General features: G+C 36.6%; 1 protein-coding gene across 2 annotated transcripts in view; it reads left to right on the top strand.

The window, feature by feature from the left end:
- XRN2 (5'-3' exoribonuclease 2) overlaps positions 1–22985 on the top strand; it is a 112546-nt gene that overhangs the window by 33344 nt on the left and 56217 nt on the right. The window contains exons 7-16 of one of the 2 annotated variants that reach the window (XM_028523763.2): positions 957–1029; positions 1159–1209; positions 1552–1709; positions 5079–5153; positions 5239–5372; positions 5476–5533; positions 5617–5724; positions 10131–10175; positions 13592–13723; positions 21602–21720. In XM_028523763.2, coding sequence (XP_028379564.1) covers positions 957–1029; positions 1159–1209; positions 1552–1709; positions 5079–5153; positions 5239–5372; positions 5476–5533; positions 5617–5724; positions 10131–10175; positions 13592–13723; positions 21602–21720 — 953 coding nt within the window. The remainder of the gene's footprint in view (positions 1–956; positions 1030–1158; positions 1210–1551; positions 1710–5078; positions 5154–5238; positions 5373–5475; positions 5534–5616; positions 5725–10130; positions 10176–13591; positions 13724–21601; positions 21721–22985) is intronic. The other variant, XM_036009472.1, reaches the window with a different exon arrangement.

Here is a 22985-nt window from a genome sequence, read left to right as displayed (position 1 = left end):
GTCCCTGTACCTTCTAGGATCCTGTTGGTCCCTCCAGTGGACTCTGCTGTGAGACTGGGAGTTTCTCCTGCAGCCGCTAACCCCACAGGTTTTTACAACCAGGGGATTTGAGACTTTATTTCCCTGCGTTGGATCCCTGGGTTGCACAGTCTGTCTCGGTTTCCAGTTGTTTTTCCCAGTTTATCTGCAGGCAGATGTGGAACTGCCTGATCCAACAGCAGCTGTTCATCCTTTCTGCCCCAGCTGCCTGTCTCTGTCCCTCCTACTAGTCTGGATGAATGTTTCTTCTTTAATTCATTGGTTGTCGGAATTCCATACAGTTTGATTTTCTGGCAGTTTTGGTTGCTTTTTGTTTTTAAATCAGCTATTGTCCTTCTTTTGGTTGTGTGAGGAAGCAGAGTGTATCTACATATGCTTCCATCTTGGCCAAAAGTCCTGAAAACAATTTTTAAATGAAAATTTATTAGAATCAAATTACAGCAAGATTAAACTTGTGGGTCTGCCTTTAAAGAATGGCTGTGTTCTCCTAAGTATTTAAGTAAATGTAGATGAACTTTTATGTAATTTTAGGTTTACAAGTTTTTTTTCTGTATTAATTAGATATGGCAAATGGTATTTAATGGGTATCTTTTATTGATTACTCCTTGGTCTTACATGGTTCAGTGCTACATTTTTGGAAAGTAGTGAGAGTAGTAGAAACTTCTGAACTGATCAGATATTCTAAAGGCTAAGGTTGACCCAAAGGTTATATTTTTGCTATTTCATGTAGTAAGTTAATCAGTGAAATAGTTTGGGTATTTAATCACACACACACATATCTTATTAAGAAAGGCTTCCAATTAATAAGACTATTTTAATAATAGTGTTATTTCAATTTATTTTTAAGATAGTTCTGTTGATTTTTGTGCCATAAAATATGTGAATGAGCTAAAAGTGTTAAAACTGGTTTTTTATAGGTTATTTTATCTGATGCCAGTGCTCCTGGTGAAGGAGAACATAAAATCATGGATTACATTAGAAGACAAAGAGGTAAAGCTCACTTGTAAATATTTGATTATATATTCTATTAGAAAGAAAGATAAGCCATTATATATAAAATGTTTAGTAAGATACAATATTCCTATGGTATAAAACATTTGTATGTTTTCCCCTTTTTAGCCCAGCCTAACCATGACCCAAACACACATCATTGCTTATGTGGAGCAGATGGTAAGTTTCTTTTTTGGGGTTTGATTATCTTTGATTAAACCATAGCAACTCAGTAGGTTGGTGGATAGGATAAAAATAAAAAATAAAATTAAAATTTCCCAAGTGTTGACTCTAGAATGGGTAGTCTTAACTCCTAGGACATGTATCTGGAGGACATCATGTTGGCTGAGAACTGCAAGGAATTGTTTGGCTTTTTGGCTTTGCCATCTGTTTGTGTGCTCCTTTGGACTTTCCTTTGGCTAGTGTCTTGTGTTTGTTTGTTTGTTTTGTATTGTCCTGTACCTTTCATTATGGTAAGGAACTTCTCAAAATACTCACAGTTCTCTATTTTGTTGTTGATAGCTGATCTCATCATGCTTGGCCTTGCTACACACGAACCCAACTTTACCATTATTAGAGAAGAATTCAAACCAAACAAACCCAAACCATGTGGTCTTTGTAATCAGTTTGGACATGAGGTCAAGGACTGTGAAGGTTTGCCAAGAGAAAAGATGGGAAAGGTAAGAGTTTGAGGTGGTAGTTGCCTCATTTAAAATTTTTTTATTTTTAGGCCCTGGCTGGCATAGCTCAGTGGATTGAGCGGGGGCTGCGAACCAAAGTGCCGCAGGTTTGATTCCCAATCAGGGTACATGCCTGGGTTGCAGGCCATGACCCCCAGCAACCGCACATTGATGTTTCTCTGTCTCTCTGTCTCTCTGTCTCTCTCTCTGTCTCTCTCTCTCTCTCTCTCATTCTCCCTCCTTTCCCTCTCTAAAAATAAATAATAAAATCTTTAAAAATTTTTTTTAATTTTTTTAAATTCTACTTATGTATTGTAATAAAACATGCTATGCAGGAATTGGCAAAAATAGGTATAGTTCGTATGGAAAAAGACTGTACTGTTAAGATTATAATATGAGAATAAACTTCCACGTACTCACAACTGTAAACCTACTTTTGCCCCCTCCTGTATATTTTTATTGTAAAAAAAATACAGTATTAACCATTTTAAGTGTACAATGTAATACAAATAAGTACATTAAGGTTAATAAGATTTTTACTTACTGCTCTGTTACTCCTCACAGAGATTTAAAAGAGATGTATCTTTTTTTAAAAAAAGTTTTTTTCACTTCTTTTTTTTTCAATTATAGTTCACGTTCAATATTTTATATTAGTTTCAGATGTACAGCATAGTAGTTAGGCAGTTGTACAATTTATGAACTGATCCCCCAGATAATTCTAATACCTACTGGGCACCGTACGTAGTTATTGCAATATTATTGACTGTTCCCTATGCTGTACTTTCTATCCCCCTGACTGTTCTGTGACTACCAATTTGTACTTCATAATTTCTTACCTTTTTCACCCAGACCTCTAGTCCCTGCTTCCATCTGGCAACCCTGTTTGTTCTCTGTATCTGAGTCTGTTTCTGGGTTTTGTTTTGTTTTTTTTTTTTTAATTAATTTTTGGTATTGAGTTGTCCAAGTGCTTTATAAATTTTAGATATTAACCCCTTATGAGATGTATCAATATCATTGGGATATATCTTTTTCCATATAGTAGGTTGCCTTTTCCTTTTGTTCATGGTTTCCTTTGCTGTGCAAAAACTTTTTAGTTTGGTGTAGTCTCATTTATTTATTGTTCCTTTTGTTTCCCTTTCCCACGGAGATATGTCGGAAAAAAATATTACTTACAACAATGTCAGAGTTTACTGCCTATGTTTTCTTTTAGGATTTTTATGGTTTCAGATCTTACATTGAAGTCTTTAATCCATTATCAGTTTATTTTTATATATGGTGTAAGAAAGTAGTCTGGTTTCATGTTTTTTTGCATGTATCTGTCCAATTATTTATAAGACTATTTACTGAATAGACTGTCTTTACCTCATTGTATGTTCTTACCTCCTTTGTCATATATTAATTGACAGTATAGGCCTGGATTTATTTCTGGGCTCTCTATTCTGTTCTGTTGTTCTATGTATCTTTTTATGCCAGTATAATGTTGTTTCGATTACTCTAGCTTTGTAGTATAGTTTGATATCAGGTAGCATGACACCTCCAACTTTATTTTTCTTTCTCAAGATTGCTGTGGCTGTTTGTGGTCTTTTGTGATTACATATAGATTTTAGGATTATTTGTTCTAGTTCTGTGAAAAATGCCATTGGTATTTTGATACAGATTACAATCTGTAAGGTGCTTTGGGTAGTATGGACACTTTAATGATGTTAGTTCTTCTTCTTCATGAGCACGGTAAATGTTTCATTTATTTGTATCTTCAGTCTCTTCATTGTCTTAGACTTTTCCAAGTACAGGTCTTTTACCTTGCTAGTCAAATTTATTCTTAGGTATTTAATTTTGATGCAGTTGTAGATGGGATTGTTTTCTTAATTTTTGTTTTTGGTAGTTCATTATTGTATAAAAATGCAATCAATTTCTGAATATTAATGTATTCTACTGAACTCATCAGTTCTAGTAATTTTTTGGTGGAATCTTTTAGGTTCTCTATATATAGTATTGTGTCATTTGTAGATAATGAGAGTTTTACTTCTTTACAATTTGAATGCTCTTTTCCCCCTTGTTTGATTGCTGTGGCAACAACCTTCAATACCTATGTTGAATGTAAGTGGTAAAAGTGGACAATGTAATCTCATGGAGAATGATTTTAGTTTTTTCCTGTTGAGTGTGATGTTAGAGTTTGTTGCATGTGGTCTTTATTATGTTGAGGTATGTTCCCATCAGTGATTCTCACTTTGCTGAGAATTTTTCAAATAAATGGATGCTGGATTTTGTGAAATGCTTTTTCTGTATTTATTTATATGATCATATGATTTTAAAGTTTGGGTTTTTTTTTTTTTTTTAGGATTTATTCATTACTTTTTAGAGAGAGAGGAAGGGACGGAGAAAGAGGGAGAGAAACATCAATGTGTTGTTGCCTCTCATGTGCCCCCTGCTGGGGACCTGGCCTGCAACCCAAGCATGTACCCTGACTGGGAATTGAACCAGGAACCCTTTGGTTCACAGGCCAGCACTCAATCACCTGATCCATGCCTGCCAGGATAATTTTAAAGTTTTTAATTAAACAAACATTTTAAAGCGTGCATACTCTATTGCCACTTCTAACATATCTTGAGCCTTAGATCTTATAGATAATAATGCCTATTGCGTATGATTTATTTGTAGGAGTTATTTGTTTCAATGGTTATTCTTCTTGAAAGGAACTACAAATCAAATATATTACATTTTTTGTTTTAAATATTGAAGTTACTGTTGAACATATTAACTTTCTGCGTATTTTGGGTTACTTGATTATATCCAGTCCCCTTTGAAGGGGGTTGTATCTGTTTCGAGATTATGGGACCTTTTAAAAAGACATGCTGAGATTTTTGGGGTGGGTTAGAGAGGCAAGTATAAGGCGACTATATTGATAATGGAAAAAATATAATAAAGAGTATATATTTTTTTAAAAAATGACATGCTGAGGGGAAAAAAAGCAGGTAACAAATATATGTTCACAAAGAAAGATCCAAAGGAATTTATAGGGTTTGGCAAACTACAGCTCTCCAGACCTAAGGATGATTTTTACATATTTAACAGATTGTCAAAACAAATGAAACATAAAAACAATATGAAACAGAGACCATAATGTGACCCCCATAGGCTAAAATATTTACTGTTTCCTTTTCAAAACAAAACATTTGCTTTTCCCTAGTGTGTGACTGGGATTATGGTTAATTTTTATTTTTAAAAATATAAAATGAGTTTCATGAGTTCTTTTTATTTAAAATTAAAGTATTAAAATGGATCTTGCTTTAGGAAAAGCCACATTTATTTGGTTAAGAAACTTACAGGGTTTAGGGTAAATTTGTTTAATCTTTACTCCTTTTCTTATAGCACGATGAACTTGCAGATAGTCTTCCCTGCACAGAGGGAGAGTTTATCTTCCTTCGTCTTAATGTTCTTCGTGAGGTATGTAGTCATAATCATTGGAATCTGCATCCTAAAACAAGTTGCCTTTTAACAGCTTTAATGACAGTGTTCTGTTTGGTTGTAGTATTTGGAAAGAGAGCTCACCATGGCCAGCCTACCATTCACATTTGATGTTGAACGGAGCATTGATGACTGGGTCTTCATGTGCTTCTTTGTAGGAAATGACTTTCTTCCTCACCTACCGTCATTAGAGATTAGGTATGTGTGTTTCTGTGAATTTTAACTCAGACTACTGCTTTAGCTTCCTTGCCTTTACACTGCATACTGGCCCTAATGCATAATGTTTGTTTACTGGTTGCAGGGAAGGTGCGATTGACCGTTTGGTTAACATATACAAAAATGTGGTACACAAAACTGGGGTAAGTGCATTCTTGAATAATTTCAAAACAGAAGTATTTGCTTTTATAAGAAGGTCATTTTCTATGTATTTTATCACTTACAGGGTTACCTTACAGAAAGTGGTTATGTCAATCTGCAAAGAGTACAGATGATCATGTTAGCAGTTGGTGAAGTTGAGGATAGCATTTTTAAAAAGAGAAAGGATGATGAGGTAAAGTGTTTCTATTGCAGTAGCTAAATTGCTCCTGTCTCTAATAGGCTATGATGATCCTGTGATTGTAATTTTAACCTCTTTGAGTGTGTTGTTATATCATTATAGTGTATCAAACATCAGTGTAATCATTAGTGGTCAGTACTTTAATTATTTTATAAAGTTTGTGATGCTTGCTGTGTGGAACTATATTGCACACTGTGAATTGCATTGTAATTTTTTTTCTCTTTATGATCTTAATTAAGATATAAATTGAAATGCTTGTCTAGTCAATAGGATGTAAAAGGAGGGTTCCAAGGCTACAAGAATGCTGGGATTGAGCTAGTACCTGCCAGGTTTACAGGAAATATTTATTCTCTGGAAGACAGGTTAAGAGTTAGGGACTCTACTCTGGTAATAGAATGTATAGTATCTGGGTTGGATTGCATTAGCCATGACAGATGGTTGCAGCTTTCAGTAAGAAATTTAAACATATGAGAAGAAAATAAAATAACCAAGCTCTTAGAAGTTGATTATATCTGATAAGGTGAGGGCTTAGGTGAGAAGTCCAGGTTTTTGACTTGGTAGTTGGGAGTTTGCTGATGCCATTCCCTGAGATATCAAGTACTGAGGTAAACAGGTTAGGGTGGTAACAAGGTAGAAATTGAGTTTCATTTTGGAGATAACTGGGATTTAGGGACACCTCAGACACTCAGGAACTTAAAAGGAAAAAAGTCTGGGAAGCAATTTGATAGATGTGTGAAAAGCTCAGGGCAGAAGTTTTTAAAAAGGAGGTATGAGAAACATTAGCAACTGGAAGCTACTTCAAGTGATGAGTGTGAACTTGAAGTCTCTGGGAGCTTGTGTGTAGTGAAATTGCCTCCAACAGAAACCTCAAGGAGAAGCGTGGACGTTTAAGGAGAATGAGGAACCAGTTCTAGAGAGATGGGAGGGAATACCTGAAGAGAGGGGACGCCATTAATACTGCCTGAGGTGTCAGAGCTGTATGAACAGGCCCCTAGTCTTCAGCCAGGAGTTCAGAGGCCCTGGGATTTAGTGAGGGCAGCAACCTAGAGGCTGAGTGTGTTGGAGGGTGATTGTGGGGGAGTGGGAAGGGAGGTAAGCAGTGGGTAAAATGAACATATAGTAGTAACTTCTTAGAAAGTAAAGGAAATCCTTTTGGAAACTGATTTTATAAAAGGTAATATGGCTATTTTGAGCAAATAGCAACATAATATTGTTATATCGCTTCATGATCTAACAGATTCAAACATCATTGTATCTGGTAAAATTTCGTATTTTCTTCAAGTTTGTTATTTTAGAACTTTGGGTAACATTTTAAGTAAGAGTAAGTAAGTAGACTGCATTCTTTCCAAAACCTTTGGTATTTGGTAATCTTCTTTGATGGAAAGAATTTTTCACATGCAAAATTCAAATAACAGAATTAACGTTGTCTGGGATATGAAATGTCTACCAGAATGGCTATTTTTAACTAAGTCTTCAACAATTATAGTGGCTTCACTTGGCCTTCTACCATTTATGTTTAAGAAAAAAATATATTTATTGTGTATTACTTTGTGTAAAAACATCTTGTTAGAATAGTCCTTTTATGTGGCTTTAGCAGAGTACATACTATTAAATATTGGTTATTTTTGGCATTAGAGCAGGTTGTATGGGGTTTGATAGATACCAGAGTGCTTCAGATTTAGGTAATAATGGTTTTCAGGTGTCCTGGCAACACACAGCATTTTAAAACTAGATCTTTTTGGTGTCCTTGACATCATATGATGTCCATCAGTGTAGTTGGGCATGGGTGGGGGTGGGGGTTATGAAACCTCAGAAATTCAATATAAAAGTATATGGTGGTATATATTTTCCTGGAAAGTGTGTCCACTTTTGACAGATTTCCAGAGGAGTCGATAGCACCCAGATGGATTGTTGTGCTTATCTGTTACTACCACCCTTAGAAATACTGACCAGCAAAATAGATAGAAGAGGAATACATTCAATATTTGTTATTAAAATTAAGGAATTAGGTCAGAAATGAGATGCTTTTTACTTTTTGAGCTTTGAGGATTGCCTTTTATCTTGCAAATATTGTTTACTTATTCAACAAATATTTATTGTGTTATCATATGCCAGATAGTTTTCTGAGTGTTACTGATACAACAACAACAACAAAAAAAACAAATGGAAACAGAAAAACACAAAAATTCCTAACCTTACAGAGCTGACATTTTTCTGGGGAAGATGGATGATAAGTACAAAATTTGAAGCAAATTGAATAATGTGTTAGTGATAAGTGCCAGGAAGAAAATTAAAGCAGGTGAGGAAATATCTGGGAAGGTGGTGATAGGTAGTTTGCAGTTCTAGAAAAAGCGATTAGAGAGGATCACAATGACAGATGACTTTGTATAAAGACCTGAAGGATGTGAGATGTTTACAGGAAAAGCATTTCAAATAGAGGGAGTAGCCATTGGAAAGCCTCTGGGGCAGGAGCATACCCAGATGTTCACAGAACAACAAGGAGCCGGTGTGGTAGGAGCAGAGGAAGCAAAGGGAAGGTACTAAAAGAAGTCAGAAAGATGATGGAGGTCTAGATCTGATGGGACCCTTCAGGTTATTATGAGGACTTTAGATTTCATTCTAGAGGGTTTTGAGTATGAAAGTGACAAGAACTGACACATATAAATGATAAAAGAGTCACTAGCTCTTATATTGAGACTCACTGTATGGAGGCACAGATAGAGGCAGTGATCCCATGTAGGAGAAGTGAACCCAGTTAGTATGGAGGCAAAGAAAGAAGCAGTAAGCTAAGTCCAAGGGAGCTAGTGTAGTTGTAATGGATATGACAGGAGATAGCTGGATTCTGAATGTTTTGAAGATAGAACCAATGAGATTGGTTAATGAGTTAAATGCTAGATGAGAGAAAGAAAACTATAAAGAATGATTACAAGGCATTTTGTCTGAGCAGTTGAAAAGTGGTCTGAGCAACTGTGATGAGGAAGCCTGGGAAGTGCAAATCTGGGGACAGGGATTCCATTTTAGAGATTCTGAGTGGGGAGAGATCCTGGTTGGACAGTCATAAGCATATAGATGATGTTTAAAGCCATGAGGCTAGGTGATTTACTCCCATGAGAGTACAGAAGTGGCAAGGTCCAAGTAGTGGTCTCAGATGAACACCAACATTAAGAGGCTGGGGAGTTGAGGAGTAAGGGCAAGCAGCAAGAGTGAAAGAGGAGAACCAGGTGAGTGTGGTGTCCTACAAGACAAGTGAAGAGCATGATTCAAGAAGGAAAGAGTCATGGTCCAATAAGGACTGAGAATGGAGTAATGGATTTTGCAGTCTGTAAGTCATTGCTGATTTAGGTAAGAGAACTTTAATTAAAGATGGCGGTAAAAACTTGATTAAGTAAGTTGGTGGTTTTCATATCTTAGGAGTTATCAAGGTATTCAGTCACTGTGTATTCAACATTCAGGTACTCTTTTGGCAGAAAAACATTCTGTTAATATATATTGCAGTTGGCTGTACTGATTGGAAGAGATAGAAATGAAGCTAGTAGAATGATAGTACAGTACCAGCTGGCCCTGTTTTAGACCGCAGCTGCAGCCACAGCCATCTTAGCTATCATTTCAGTGCCTTGACAGTCACTGAATCGTGGGCATAAGAGGAGAGCTTTCTGGGGTAAAGGAGGCCTTTGAATGGTCCAGATAGTTAATGGGAAGCAAGATAACCCCAATCCTAGGCAGTTGAAAACATGGCTACATTTTGAAAACTTATCAGTGCAGACAGGATCCTTTCCTGTGAGTTAAATTGGCCCAGAATAAGCAGTGCAAAACATCTGAATTTTTCTTTCTCTCATTAGATTGACTTCTTGGAACCAGTGGTGGGAGTAGTATTTGTATAGAGCCTACTTCTCTCTTTACTCACCTATGCCATAGATGTTACAGAGTCAGGAACTGTCAAGCCCTTTTTTAGGTAACACAGGCTTGTTACTAAATTTTCTTGTCAACATCTTTAAATTTGATATCTTGATTATTAACTGAATTGAGCCACAATTTAAGAATTTACTTTGTTTCCTTATTTGTGCCTTCTTCATATTGGGAGCCTGTTTGCTCCAGGGTAAAACCAATGGTCTTTGTCATGAGTCTTTCATATTTTGTGAAATTATTTCAAAAACTATGTGGGAAAAATAGGAGCAATTAAATTATTATATCTAAACTCAATACAGAATGCTCTCTACCCATCTAAAGTTCTGGTAAGCAACACTTTAAACATATAGTCCATTATGTAGTTTCATTATGTACCTAGGTTTCTGAGGTCTTCCCTTAAAACTTTAACTGCCTCCTAAATCATTCCTGATAATGTTTAACTCTTACATTTTTGTGTAATTATTTGACAGAATATGTGGATTTTATACTTTTAGGACAGTTTTAGAAGACGACAGAAAGAAAAAAGAAAGAGAATGAAGGTGAGTTTTAATTAATTTTGAAACATTGTCTGTAGCATAACTTTATAGTTTGTGAGGAAGTAGTTTATTACAATAGCTTTTTATTTCCTTATCCAGGAGGAGTTGGTTAGGGACCTAGAGTTCACCAGGCTGCCTTCTTACCTAGAGAAAAGAATGCAAGTGTCTAGTGTCTATTTTATTTTATTTTAAGAAATTAATTTTATTGTTTATGCTGTTAGAGTTGTCCCAGTATTTCCCCCTTTGCCCCCTCTACCCAGCCCCCTCACTCCCTCAGGCAATCCCAATACCGTTATCCATGTTCATGGTTCATTCATATATGTTCTTTGCCTCCTCTATTCCCTATACAGTACTTACATCCACATGACTGTGCTGTAACTACCAATTTGTACTTCTTAATCCCTTCACCTTTTTCACCCATCTCCCACCCCCTCCTATCTGTCAACCATCAAAACATCCTTTGTATCCATGGTTTTATTTCTGTTCTCATTTGTTTACTTTGTTTTTATAGATTCAATTGTTGATAGATATGTATTATTGCCATTTTATTGTTCACTTTTTTGATCTTCTTAAAGAAGACCCTTTAACATTTCATGTAATACTGGTGTGGTGGTGATGAACTACTTCAGCTTTTTCTTGTGTGGGAAGCTCTTTACCTGCCTTCCAATTCTAAATGATAGCTTCGCTGGTTAGAAAAATCTTGGATGTGGGTCCTTCCTCATTCTGAATATTTCTTTTTTTTTTAGTATATGTGCTGCCGAAGCAAGCACTCATTCTGAATATTTCTTGCTAGTCCCTTCTAGCCTGCAAAGTTTCTTATGGGAGCTCCCTTGTAGGTCACTTGCTGCTTTTAAGATTCTCTTTTTCTGTTTAACCTTTAGCATTTTAAGTATGTTGTACCTTGGTGTAGGCCTTTTTGAGTTTATTTTGCCTGGGTGGGACTCTGTGCTTCCTGGACTTATCTATTTTCTTAATTTATCTGTCATTATTTTGTCAAATAGGTTTCCAATTTCTTTTTCTTTTTCTTCCCCTTCTGGTACCCCCATGATGCAAATGTTGGTGTGCTTGAAATTGTGTCAGAGATACCTTATACCCTCCTCATTTGGGGGGATTTTTTTCTTCTTCCTGTTCTCATTGGTTGGGCTTTTTTTTCCTTTTCTTTTGATTTGTTTTTTGGGGTTTTTTGTTTTTTTTTTGCTTCCTTGTATTCCAAATGCTGATATGATACTGGGCTTCATCCACTCTACTATTGATTTCGATATCAATAAATTGGTCTTTATTTCAGTTAATGCATCCTTTCTTTCTGACTAGATCTTTTTTACACTGTTGAAATTCTCACTAAGTTCATTGAGCATCCTTATATCCAGTGTTTGGAACTCTACAGATAGTAGATTGCTTGTCTCCATTTTGTTCGTTTTTTTTCTGGAGTTTTGTTCTGTTTTTATTTGGGCCATGTTTCTTTGTCTCCTCATTTTGTCAGCCTCCCTCTGTTTCTTTCTGTGTATTAGGTAGAGCAGCTATATCTCCCAAGCTTGGTAGAGTAGCTTTATATAATCGATTTACTATTGGGTCCAGTGGCACACCCTCCCTTATCATCCAAGCTAGGTACTCAAGGTACGTCCCCCAGCTCTTGCCCTGGTGCTGGACAGTTCAGTTCCTTCTCATATGTCTCTGGTACCTTTCAGTCTCCTGCCCCTCTGCTGGACCCCAGAGGGAGTAAGGCCAAGTAAGTCTGTGCACAGGACCTTGGAGAGGAACTACCTGGGACTCCAGAAGTTTCTCTCTTCTGCAGCCTCAATCCCAACTTGTTTTTCCAGATTGAAGTTATGGAGATTTCTCTTCCTGGCATTGGAACCCTGGGCTGGAGGGCCTGGTATGGCACTGAGACCCTTCACTGTTGAGATATGCCTCCTGATTTTTGTCTGCCATACGTGGGGGTGGGACCGGCCTGTTCTGCATCTCCGCCCCTCCTGCTGGTCTTGGTGTGGTGTCTTTAATTCTGTAGTTGTAGGACTTCTACTATTCACCTTGATTTCTGATGGTTCTGAGTAATGGTGGTTCTATACTTTAGTTGTTATTTTGGTGTAGTTGTGGGAGGAGGTGTGTTGTGTTTACCTATGCTGCCATTTTGACTGGAAGTCCTAGTGTTGATTTTAAAGAAGTCCTTTTCTGGTCTGGCATCTGAAGGGATATAATTGAGGGGCAGGAGGGGGGTGGATGGCACTTAGTTATTTGAATTTTTTACAATAGGTAATATTTTTGTAATAAAAACAGTTAACCCTTTGTATCCTCTTGAAAGTTACTACAGTCTGTTTACATCTTTGTCAGGTTAGTCTTCCTAGAACATGGCACTCAAAACTTTGTTGTTTCTCTGTGGAAATCATTAGTACTTCTCTAGTCCCCTCAAAATACAGTATTGTCTTCATATGGCATGCAGAGCACACAAGGATCTGGTTGAATTCTAGCTACCCAGCCTTTCTCCTGCCTTTTATGCATAGATATACCATATCCCTCCCAACTCAGCATTACTTTCATTTGGTACCTCCAAATGGAGTTTTGACTTCACAACTCCCTCATATCTTACCTTTTCACAAAGTCCCCCTGGTGTTTCCATTTGTAGTCTAGGTTTAAGAGTTTTTCTTTTAACTCTGGTGCTTCTTGCTCTAATATTTGTTTTCTTAATTGCATGATTTATAATAATTTATTTAGTTCTTGTATTTCTTGTCTTCCTTACTAGATTTTAAATTCAGGGAGTTTAGGGACTGTATTTTGTTACTATATTTCATTGGAATCGAAGAATTTCAGGAACCTAGAAGGGAGAAAAGTAGATTTGTTTGTTAGCATTTAGGTTCAAAATCACTTAGATTGGGGAGGGTATATTTATTTTCTACCTTAAATATAATTATTTTCTTTCATTCAATATCTGTTTTAAAGATCTGTCTTTTAGCCATGGCTGTTTCCTATTATAACTTTAAGCATAGCTTTAATTAAATAGAAAGTTAAATTCTGGCAAGGCAAAGAGTAAATAAAAATTATATTCCTAAGTATAAATCAAATTCTTTGCTCATTCTTTATTTTAATAGTTATACATATTTGCTTAAAATTATGTCTTCAGTGCATTCTGAAATTTTAAGTAAACATAATAGAACAACCTAATGATATTTGAATAGATTTTCTGTATATATCATAACAGTGATTTATATATACTTTTAGAGCAGAGTTATTAAATATTACAGACTGTTGTTTACTGGGTAAGTTACAATTAAATTAGTGTCAGTAACTCTGTGATGTTAATGGAAATCCATTTTTATCTTTTAAGTGCTTACAGTGGGGACTCTTATTTTGTTGCCTTTTTTTTCTTCTGGTCATCTGTGCTGTGATTTAATTTTAAGTTCTACATTTATTTCTCTTTACGTTAGAGAGATCAACCAGCTTTTACTCCTGGTGGAATATTAACCCCCCATGCCTTGAGTTCAAGAAATTCACCAGTTTCGCAAGTAGCCAGTAATGTGAGACAAGCAGCCTATGAAATGAGGATGCAGAATAACTCTGTAAGTGACTGACTTGTATGTGGGATTGAAGAGTGATGAATATCAGATGCCTTTTGCAGCTGTGTGTGAATTTTGTTACTTAGCTAGGAGTTGTTTTATAGTTTTTTTTCAATTTCTTTTGCCTTGAAATATTTTCAATTTTGTTAAATTCACTTTTATCGATATGAAATATCTAAGTGATGTGATAAAAGAAAATATATGTAAATATATACACATCTAGCTAAGTGGCTGTAGTGATTCTGTAATGCAAATAGGCCAAAGGAACTACATGATGATGCTAGAAGCATGATATGGTCATACAAATGTCTCATAGCTGAGACAAGATAAGAAGGTGGGTTATACAGTTTCCCTTTTCCTTTCCAGGGATCAGTGATGGTCATTTTGCAGAATAATATTCCACATTTGTCAAATATAGGTACTCTTGACTGCCTAAACTCTCATTCTCCAACTCAGCTTCTTGTAATAGTGCCAACAGACCATGAGCTCACAGCACATGGAGGGGCAGCAGCAGGGGTGAGGGAATAGACCATCAACTGACATTCTCAGACAGCAGATAATCAAAGTTACTACTTATTTTGGGCCAGTAAGCATGAGTGAGAGAGGGTGTATTATAGAGGGAGGCAAGATAGTACACAATCATTGCCATGATATACCCTAGGAAATGGCATAAGTTTGGATGTTTAATTTTTATTCCGATAATTACTGCATTGATGCTAAATCCTTTATTACAGGGCAATACTATATGTAGAAGTTTGGCCATGTCAGGAGACTGATTGGATTTGTATTGCCATAAATTCATACCTGGAACTTTTTTAGGGACCTTAGATTTGGAGTTTGAGAACTGAGATTTTGCATCTCTTGGGAGAAGCAGCCTAGGCTTCTGTTGTGTTTTTGTTCTGTTTGACTTTTGTTTTCTTGTCCTATTCCTTAAAGCATTAGTAGAGTGGGATGTGGAGGGTCAGTGAAAGGGATTGCAATGAGACACGGATAGAACAGAAGAAAACTGATGCCCATCATTTAAGATGATAGTGATTACAGTCCCCTCAGAGTAGAACTGAGAGTAACAGATATTCTCAAACAGCATGTTGATAATAGAATACTTTTCTCTTAATCTCAGGGAGGCAAGAAGGTTTAAACTTCGCTGGCTATGATGCTTTCTGAAAGATTCCAATATTAAATTCAGATTTTACAGGACTAGACCCACTATTGACTAATGTCTGCCATGGGAATGGGAGTGGCGAGATTGCTGATTAGGTCCCATATTTGATCATGCCTTAATTCCTCTTGACACAATTATTCCTTTTGGAGTCTTTGTATGGAGGGATTTTCATCTAGAATGTTCCAAATTTAGAGAAATGAAGTAAAATTATAAAATTCATTTAATAGTGATGTTACTTTAAAGAGGAACCTTTAAGGTTATGTTTTATTTTTTCTGCATGTTTGATATATTTAGTCTCCAGTAGTTGATGAGTGTCTACGGATGGTCTGCATTGTTAATGTTCTATTAGATAGCTTTTGTTTGCTCATAAATGTTTTTATTTATTTTATATAAGTGCATTTAGATGATGCATTCTGAAGTGTGCTTTCATTATTTCTGTGGCCAGTCTTAGTTTAATAAGATTGATTGGAAAAATAGTATTTTCAAATAAAATTTGAGTCCTGACTGGTGTGGCTCAGTGGATTGAGCACTAGCCTGTGAACCAGAGGTCATTAGTTCAATTCCCATGCCTGGGTTACGGGCCAGGTCCCCAGTAGGGGATGCAAGAGAAGCAACCACACATTGATATTTCTCTCCCTCTCTTTCTCCCCCCTTCCTCCTCTCTAAAAATAAATAAATAAAATCTTTTTTTTTTTTTTTAAGAAATTTGAAGTGGCATGAATCTGGTATGTTCAGGAAAGAATACTTTTATTGGAAAAGATGGCGCAGAAAGGATAACTAGTAGATTTAGTACTGAAGAACAAATACCTTCTTTTTTTTCTTGAAAGTATGTTATTTTTGTTATCTAAAGATAGAGTTTATATGTTGTTTGTCAGTTTGGGAAAGTTTGCTTTTTATAACAGTTACTCTGTACTAGTTCTGGCCAAGATGGAAGCGTAGGTAGAGAAACCTTTTGCTTCCTCACAAAACCAAAAGGAGAAAAACAACCAATCTAAAATCAGTAAACAACCAGAAGTTCCAGAAAATCAAACTGCGTGGATCTCCAACATCCATGGAATTAAAGAAACAGTCAAAGAGAACAACCAGACTTGTAAGGCAGCAAAAGGACAGAAACTGTGGTGAGGTGGCTGACTGTGGAGGCGGGGCTGGCTGCAGAGCCATGGAAGGCTTCTTAAGGGGGGCTGACTTAAGGGAAAACTGAGACTCAGAGGTGGTTGTGGACTACAACAACTGCTGCTGCACTGGGAGAAACTCCCAGTCTCACACCAGAGTTGGTTGAAGAGTGAGCTACAGAGGAGCAGGGGAGCTGCATTGTTGTCTCGCTAGCCCCTCCCCCAAAGGCAGTGCTTTAGCACAGCAAAGACAGTTGCCCTGGGCTGGTGAATACTGAAGGCCCCTCCCCCTTATAACTTAACAGGGCCCCCCCAGCAAAGAAATAGGGCCAAAATGAAAGAATAGTTCAAAAATCACAAAAAGAGAGCTAAGCAATGAAGAAATAGCTAACCTATCTGATGGAGAATTTAAAGCCCTGGTAATCAGAATGCTCGCAGAACTGATTGAGCTTGGTCAGAAAATGAAAGATATCCACAATGAAATAAAGCAAAATATTCAGGGAACCAACAGTGACAGAAAGGAAACCAGGACTCAAAACAACGATTTGAAACAAAAGGAAAAAATAAACATCTAGCCAGAAAAGAATGAAGAAACAAGAATTCAGAAAAATGAAGAGAGGCTTTTGAACATCTGGGACAACTTGAAACGTTCCAATATCCGAATTATAGGGGTGCCAGAAGGAGAAGAACAAAATCAAGAACTTGAAAACTTCTTTGAACAGATAATGAAGGAAAACTTCCCCAATCTGGCAAAGGAAATAGACTTCCAGGAAGTTCACGAAGCCCAGAGAGTCTTAAAGAAGTTGAACCCAAAGAAGAACACACCAAGGCACATCATAATTACATTAGCCAAGATTAAAATGAAGGAGAGAGTCCTAGAAGCAGCAAGAGATAAGGAAACAGTAACCTACAAAGGAGTGCCTATCAGACTGTCAGCTGATTTCTCAAAAGAGAGCTTGCAGGCAAGAAGGGGATGGAAAGAAGTATTCCAAGTCATGAAAGGCAAGCACCTACATCCAAGATTACTCTATCCAGCAAAGCTATCATTTAAAATGGAAAGGCAGAGAAAGTGCTTCCCAGACAAGGTCAAGTTAAAGGAGTTCATCATCACCAAGCCATTATTATATGAATTGTTAAAGGGACTTATCTAAGAAAAGGAAGATCAAAAATATGAACAGTAAAATGACAACAAACTTATAACTATCAACAAATGAACCTAAAGAAATAAAAGAAAGAAAAACAACAAAAACTAAGCAAACAACTAGAACAGGAACAGAATCAGAGAATCGGACATAACATATAGGGTTTTCAGCGGGGGTGGGAGGAGAGGAATGGGGGAGAAAGATACAGGGAAGAAGAAGCACAATTGGCAGGCATTAAATTGACAGGGAGAGGGCAAAAATGGTATAGGAAACAGAACTCGAAGAACTTATATGTACCACCTATGGATATGAACTAAGGGAGGGTGCTGGAAGTTTGGGGGGGTGCAGGGTGGAGGAGGATAAAAGGGAAGAAAATGGGAAAAGTGTAATAGCATAATCAATAAAATATAAAAATAAAAAGTAAATGTAAAGCAGCATTTCACAGGCCCCCCCCAAAAAAACAACTCTACTTAGTTGATAAAAACATAACACTCATAATTTGATCTAAATGGATTTAGATCAAATCTGTTGTGTTTCAAAAATGATGATGAGCCCTGGCCAGTGTGGCTCAATTGGTTGGAACATCATTCCAAAACCAAAAGGTTGCAGGTTCAATTCCTAGTCTGAAAACATGTGATCTCTGGTCCAGGCAAATGCAGAAGGCAACCAGTTGATGCTTCTCTCCCACATTGGTGTTTCTCTCTTTTCCTTCCTGTCTCTCTAAAAGCAATGAAAAAAAAAATGTCCTTGGGGAAGGATAAAGTGGATAAAAACAATAATGATGATGAGCCCTGGCCAGGTAGGTCAGAGCATCACCCCAGTATGTCAATGTTTCTGGTTTGTTCCTCAGCTAGGGCACATGAAGAATCAACCAATGAATATATAAGTGGAACAACAAATCAGTGTTTCTTTCCCTCTCCCTCCCTCCCTGTCTCTCTGTTTCTGTTTCTCTCCCCTCTTTTTCTCTCTCTGTCTTCCTCCCTACCCTTGTCCTCTCTCTAAAACCAATTTTTAAAAATTTATTGATTATGCTATTACAGTTGTCCCATTTCCCCCCTTTATTCCCCTCTGCCCTGCATACCCCCTCCCATCCACATTCCCCATGCCCCCTTTAGTTCGTGTCCATTGGTCATACATATAAGTTCTTCGGCTTCTACTTTTCCTATACTATTCTTAACCTCCCCCTGTCTGTTTTCTACCTACCATTTATGCTACTTATTCTCTGTACCTTTTCCCCCTCCCCTCCCACTGATAACCCTCCATGTGATCTCCATTTCTGTGGTCCTGTTCTAGTTGTTTGCTTAGTTTGCTTTTGTTTTTGTTTTAGGTGTGGTTGTTAATAACTGTGAGTTTCCTGTCATTTTATTGTTCATATTTTTTATCTTTTTCTTAGATAAATCCCTTTAACATTTCATATAATAAGAGCTTAGTGAAGATGAACTCCTTTAACTTGACCTTATGTGAGAAGTACTTTACCTGCCTGCCCTTCCATTCTAAATGATAGCCTTGCTCGATAGAGTAATCTTGGGTGTAGGTGCTTGCCTTTCATGACTTGAAATACTTCTTTCCATCCTCTTCTTGCTTGCAAGCTCTCTTTTGAAAAATCAGCTGACAGTCTTATGGGAACTCCTTTTTAGGTAATTTTCTCCTTTTTCTCTTGCTGCCTTCTAAGATTCTCTCTTTATTTTTAATCTTGGTTAATGCAATTATGATGTGCCTTGGTGTGTTCCTCCTTGGGTTCAACTTTGGGGCTCTCTGAGCTTCCTGGACTTCCTGGAAGCCTATTTCCTTTGTCAAGTTGAGGAAGTTCTCCTCCATTGTTTTTTCAAGTAAGTTTTCAATTTATTGCTCTTCCTCTTCTCCTTCTGTTACCCCTATAGTCCAGATTGTGGAATATTTAAAGATGTCCTGGAGATTCCTAACTCTCTCCTCATTTTGTTGAATTCTTGTTCCTTCATTTTTTTTCTAGTTGAATGTTTCTTCTTTCTGATCCACACTGTTGATTTGAATCCCAGTTTCCTTCCCATCACAATTGATTCCCTGTACATTTTCCTTTATTTCATTCAGCATATCCTTCATTTTTTCATCTAATTTGTGACCAAATTCAACCAATTCTGTGAGCATCCTGATTATCCGTGTTTTGAAGTGTGCATCTGATAGGTTGGCTATCTTTTCATTGCTTAGTTGTATTTTTTCTGGCACTTTGATCTGTTCTTTCATTTGGGCCATTTTCTCTTCCTCAGTGCACCTACTACGTATAAGGGGCAGAGCCTGATGTGTTCACCAGGGAAGGGTATCCCTGGTGGCTGCCTTGTGACACTGTATGAGGGGGAGGGGTCCAAGAGGGAACAATGGCACTTGCTCCACTCTCTGCTGGTTTTCAGTCACTTCCTCTGCTAGCCACAAGCAAAGTGGGTCCTTCTGGTACTGATTCCCCGTGGGTGGGTTTGTGTACATTTTAGGACCCTGTGGGTCTCTCCAACAAACTCTTTTGTGAGGCTGGGAGCTTCTCCCTCTGCAGCCTCAACCCCCACACTTGTTTTCAGTCAGTGGTTTGAGGCTTTATTTCTCCATGCTGGAGCCCTGGGGCCCTGGGTTGCGTGGTCTGTCTCGCTTCCCAGTTGTTTCTCCCGGTGTATCTGCGTACAGATGTGGGACTGCCCGTTCCACTAGCTGCTGCCTTGCTGGCCAGCCGCCACCTTGTGCACCTGGTTCCTCCAGCTGCCGCTTTGCCGAGAGTATGAATGAATGTTTCTTCTTTAACTGCCTGGTTGTTGGACTTCTATACAGTTTGATTTTCTGGCAGTTCTAGTTGTTTTTTGTTTTTAAATTGTTGTCCTTCTTTTGCTTGTACAAGGAGGCACAGTGTGTCTACCTACACCTCCATCTTGGCGGGAAGTCTAAAACCAATTTTTTTTTAATGATCGTAACTTACTTAATGGTGTTAACCTTGTGCCAGGCAGGCAGTATGTTATTAATCTTTCACACATATTATTTTATTTAACCCTTGCAATAACCTGTAAAGAGATCGAACATTATCATCTGTCTCTATTTGAAGCAGAGGCTGACACAGGTTAAATAAAATGTGCAGGGCCATACAGTCAGTAAAGATTAGATGTACTGTTTCAAACTCAGATCTGTTTGTCTAAAAATACCCATTTCATTTTCTAAGCACAATAGTTCTTCCTGAATTTATTTTTATTAATGTTAATTTTTTGACAGTATTGGACATATAGTATCATGATAAAATTGATATTACACATGTTAAAAGGGGCAGTGTCATAAGCTCTATGAAATATAATTTTGCTGTGTTGTAACTTTTCTTGGCCTACTGTGTGAACTACCTTTATGCTAAGGTTTTAGTTATAGTACTAAAAAAGCCTTCTGAGCTCTCAACTTAAAAATAATTTAATTTACTCAAAATATCTACTATACTGTGAATAACAGAAGGAACTTGTACCATGAAAACCTTTTCTGCCTATGGTTTTGTTCATTTAACATAAAACTGAGGTTTCGGAAGATTATAATTTTTATATTAAATATTAAAATACTTTAGGGTGCTACTATGTTCATTGAGTTAGGCACAGAGGGAAGATAATACTGATAATACATTTTTAAATTATGTTTTATTAATTTTTAGAGAGTGAGGAAGAGGAGGATGAGAAGAGGGATCTGGATTTGTTGTTCCACTTATGTATGCATTCACTGGTTCATGTTTTTATGTGCCCTGATCAGGGACCAAACCCGCAATCTTGGTGTATCAGGATGGCAGTCTAACTGAGCCATGCAGTCGGGGCCAGTAGTAATAATTCACTTTGAAGTAATACTTAAAGTGGCATCTAAGTCTGAAATAATAAAATCCACATTTTTCTGAGATAACTAATAGATTTTTATTTGTGCATTAAATTTTAAAACTATATATAATTTAACAGTTATCTTGCAGAGTCTCAACAGTTGCTTTTCAGAGCAGTTGTACTAGGTTGAACACTTAGCATTTAATTTCGTTCTCACCAACATTGAATTTTTAATGTATTATTTATAATAAATTTATATACATATATATTTTTTCCAATTATAACTTTGTGTAGTTGATAGAAAGTGATTGTGAATTTGTGACATGAGGGAACTACCAAAGGAAAAAAATACTTAAGTCCTATAATTTTAAATTTGTAAAATTACATTTTTCTTTTTTCATTTAAAACAATCTTATCCTTAAAATGTTCTTTTTTTTTTTTTTTTTTTTAAGTGTAAGCCTAAGAAGCTTGGTACTATATTACTTGTTTGTGGAGAGGTGGAATAGGCCAAGATCAGTCTTTATACGTTCTGAATATATTTACCATATCTGTTTGATAGCTTTTTAAAAAATGTGGTATCATGAAACATGGTGGTAATAGAAGTTTGATGTAACATCTTATGTAAAATGAGTAATTAAATCCCTCCTCTGTAATGTTGCAATTATTCACAGAGTCCTTCAGTATCTCCTAATACAAGTTTCACTTCTGATGGTTCCCCGTCTCCGTTAGGAGGAATTAAACGAAAAGCAGATGACAGCGACAGTGAACCTGAGCCGGAGGATAACGTCAGGTGAAGCCATTTTCTTCATAGCATTTTGTTAGCAAATTGCTGAAATAGGTGTGATCTAATTAATGCTATTTAGCTTAGAGCAGTAGTGCCTTCAGATGCTTGCTTGTGATCTTTTTATCCAGTAGTAATTAATGTGGACGGTTAGAATAGTCAGTAAATTCCAGCGACATGTGTAAACTATCGCTGTTAAACTTAAGTGTTTATATTAGTATGCATGCAGGTTTTCATCCTCCAAAACCACTTTTTCCTCTGAGACCAGGCACTAGATCAGCTAGACATGAGGTGTTTTCGATCGAGTTACTTTTGAGATTAAATTTTCAAGTTGCTTAACCCAGAAAGTTTAGTTACACTTGGATACTTAATATATTTTGTTTTAATCATCTAATTTGAAAAGGTTATTTCTCAAAATGAAATTGCAAAAGACATTTGGTTAAGAGATGAATATGTATATTTTGAAAACCTCAAACTTGAGTATGCACAATTATATTTCAGGGAGAGAAGTTTCCTTTAGCTGTATATTTAAAAAAGAAAACTTTGATTATTTAATTTATTTAGAAGGTTTTTGGTCATTATATAACAATAGTATGCTATTACTGTTACTCAACAGCCTCTTGTGTAATTAAATCTAGTTTTGAAGCCTGGGCTCCAAATACAAAAGACCAAGGATATCAATAATTGTAACTCATTATGAATTTAGCAAAATGATATCAGAGTTAAACAAATAATGGTCCATAGATCATGCTGCTTTTATAGGACATGGTTGGTGTTTGTATTTATGATTAGAAACCTCACAACTGTCATGTGTGGTACTGAATTTTCCTAAATGTTCTTTGATGTGAAATTCTGAGTTTTGTGGTGGCTTGTAACAATTACCTGATCTGAGCTTTTATTCTCTGATTGTATAATTCTGGACTTACTTCTTGGAGTGCTTTTTGTTTTACTGTGTAGCCATTATATCAGTGAATACTAGCTTAATAGTTAACTTGATTTATTTAGTACGTTATTGTTTAATCTTGTTCCGGAAGACAATAAAAGTAGAAATGTTTATATCAAAAACATATTTGAGGTTTTTAAGCATTTATTTTACTGATAGTATCTGTAAAATAGTGCTAATGCACATTATGGATAGTAGATATTTCTCCTACTTGATGTTCCGTGAATCCTGTGTGTATGTGTGAGAGAGAGAGAGAAACTAAAATTGATACGGTATATTCTGAGACACGACTGCCATTAATTTGTAAGATTTGGTGCATAGTAGAAAACAG

The sequence above is a fragment of the Phyllostomus discolor genome, chromosome 9 (genome assembly GCF_004126475.2).
Source record: "Phyllostomus discolor isolate MPI-MPIP mPhyDis1 chromosome 9, mPhyDis1.pri.v3, whole genome shotgun sequence".
NCBI classification, from domain to species: Eukaryota; Metazoa; Chordata; class Mammalia; order Chiroptera; family Phyllostomidae; genus Phyllostomus; species Phyllostomus discolor.
Note: the sequence above shows the minus strand (reverse complement) of the source record. Positions and strands in the feature narration are given on the sequence as shown.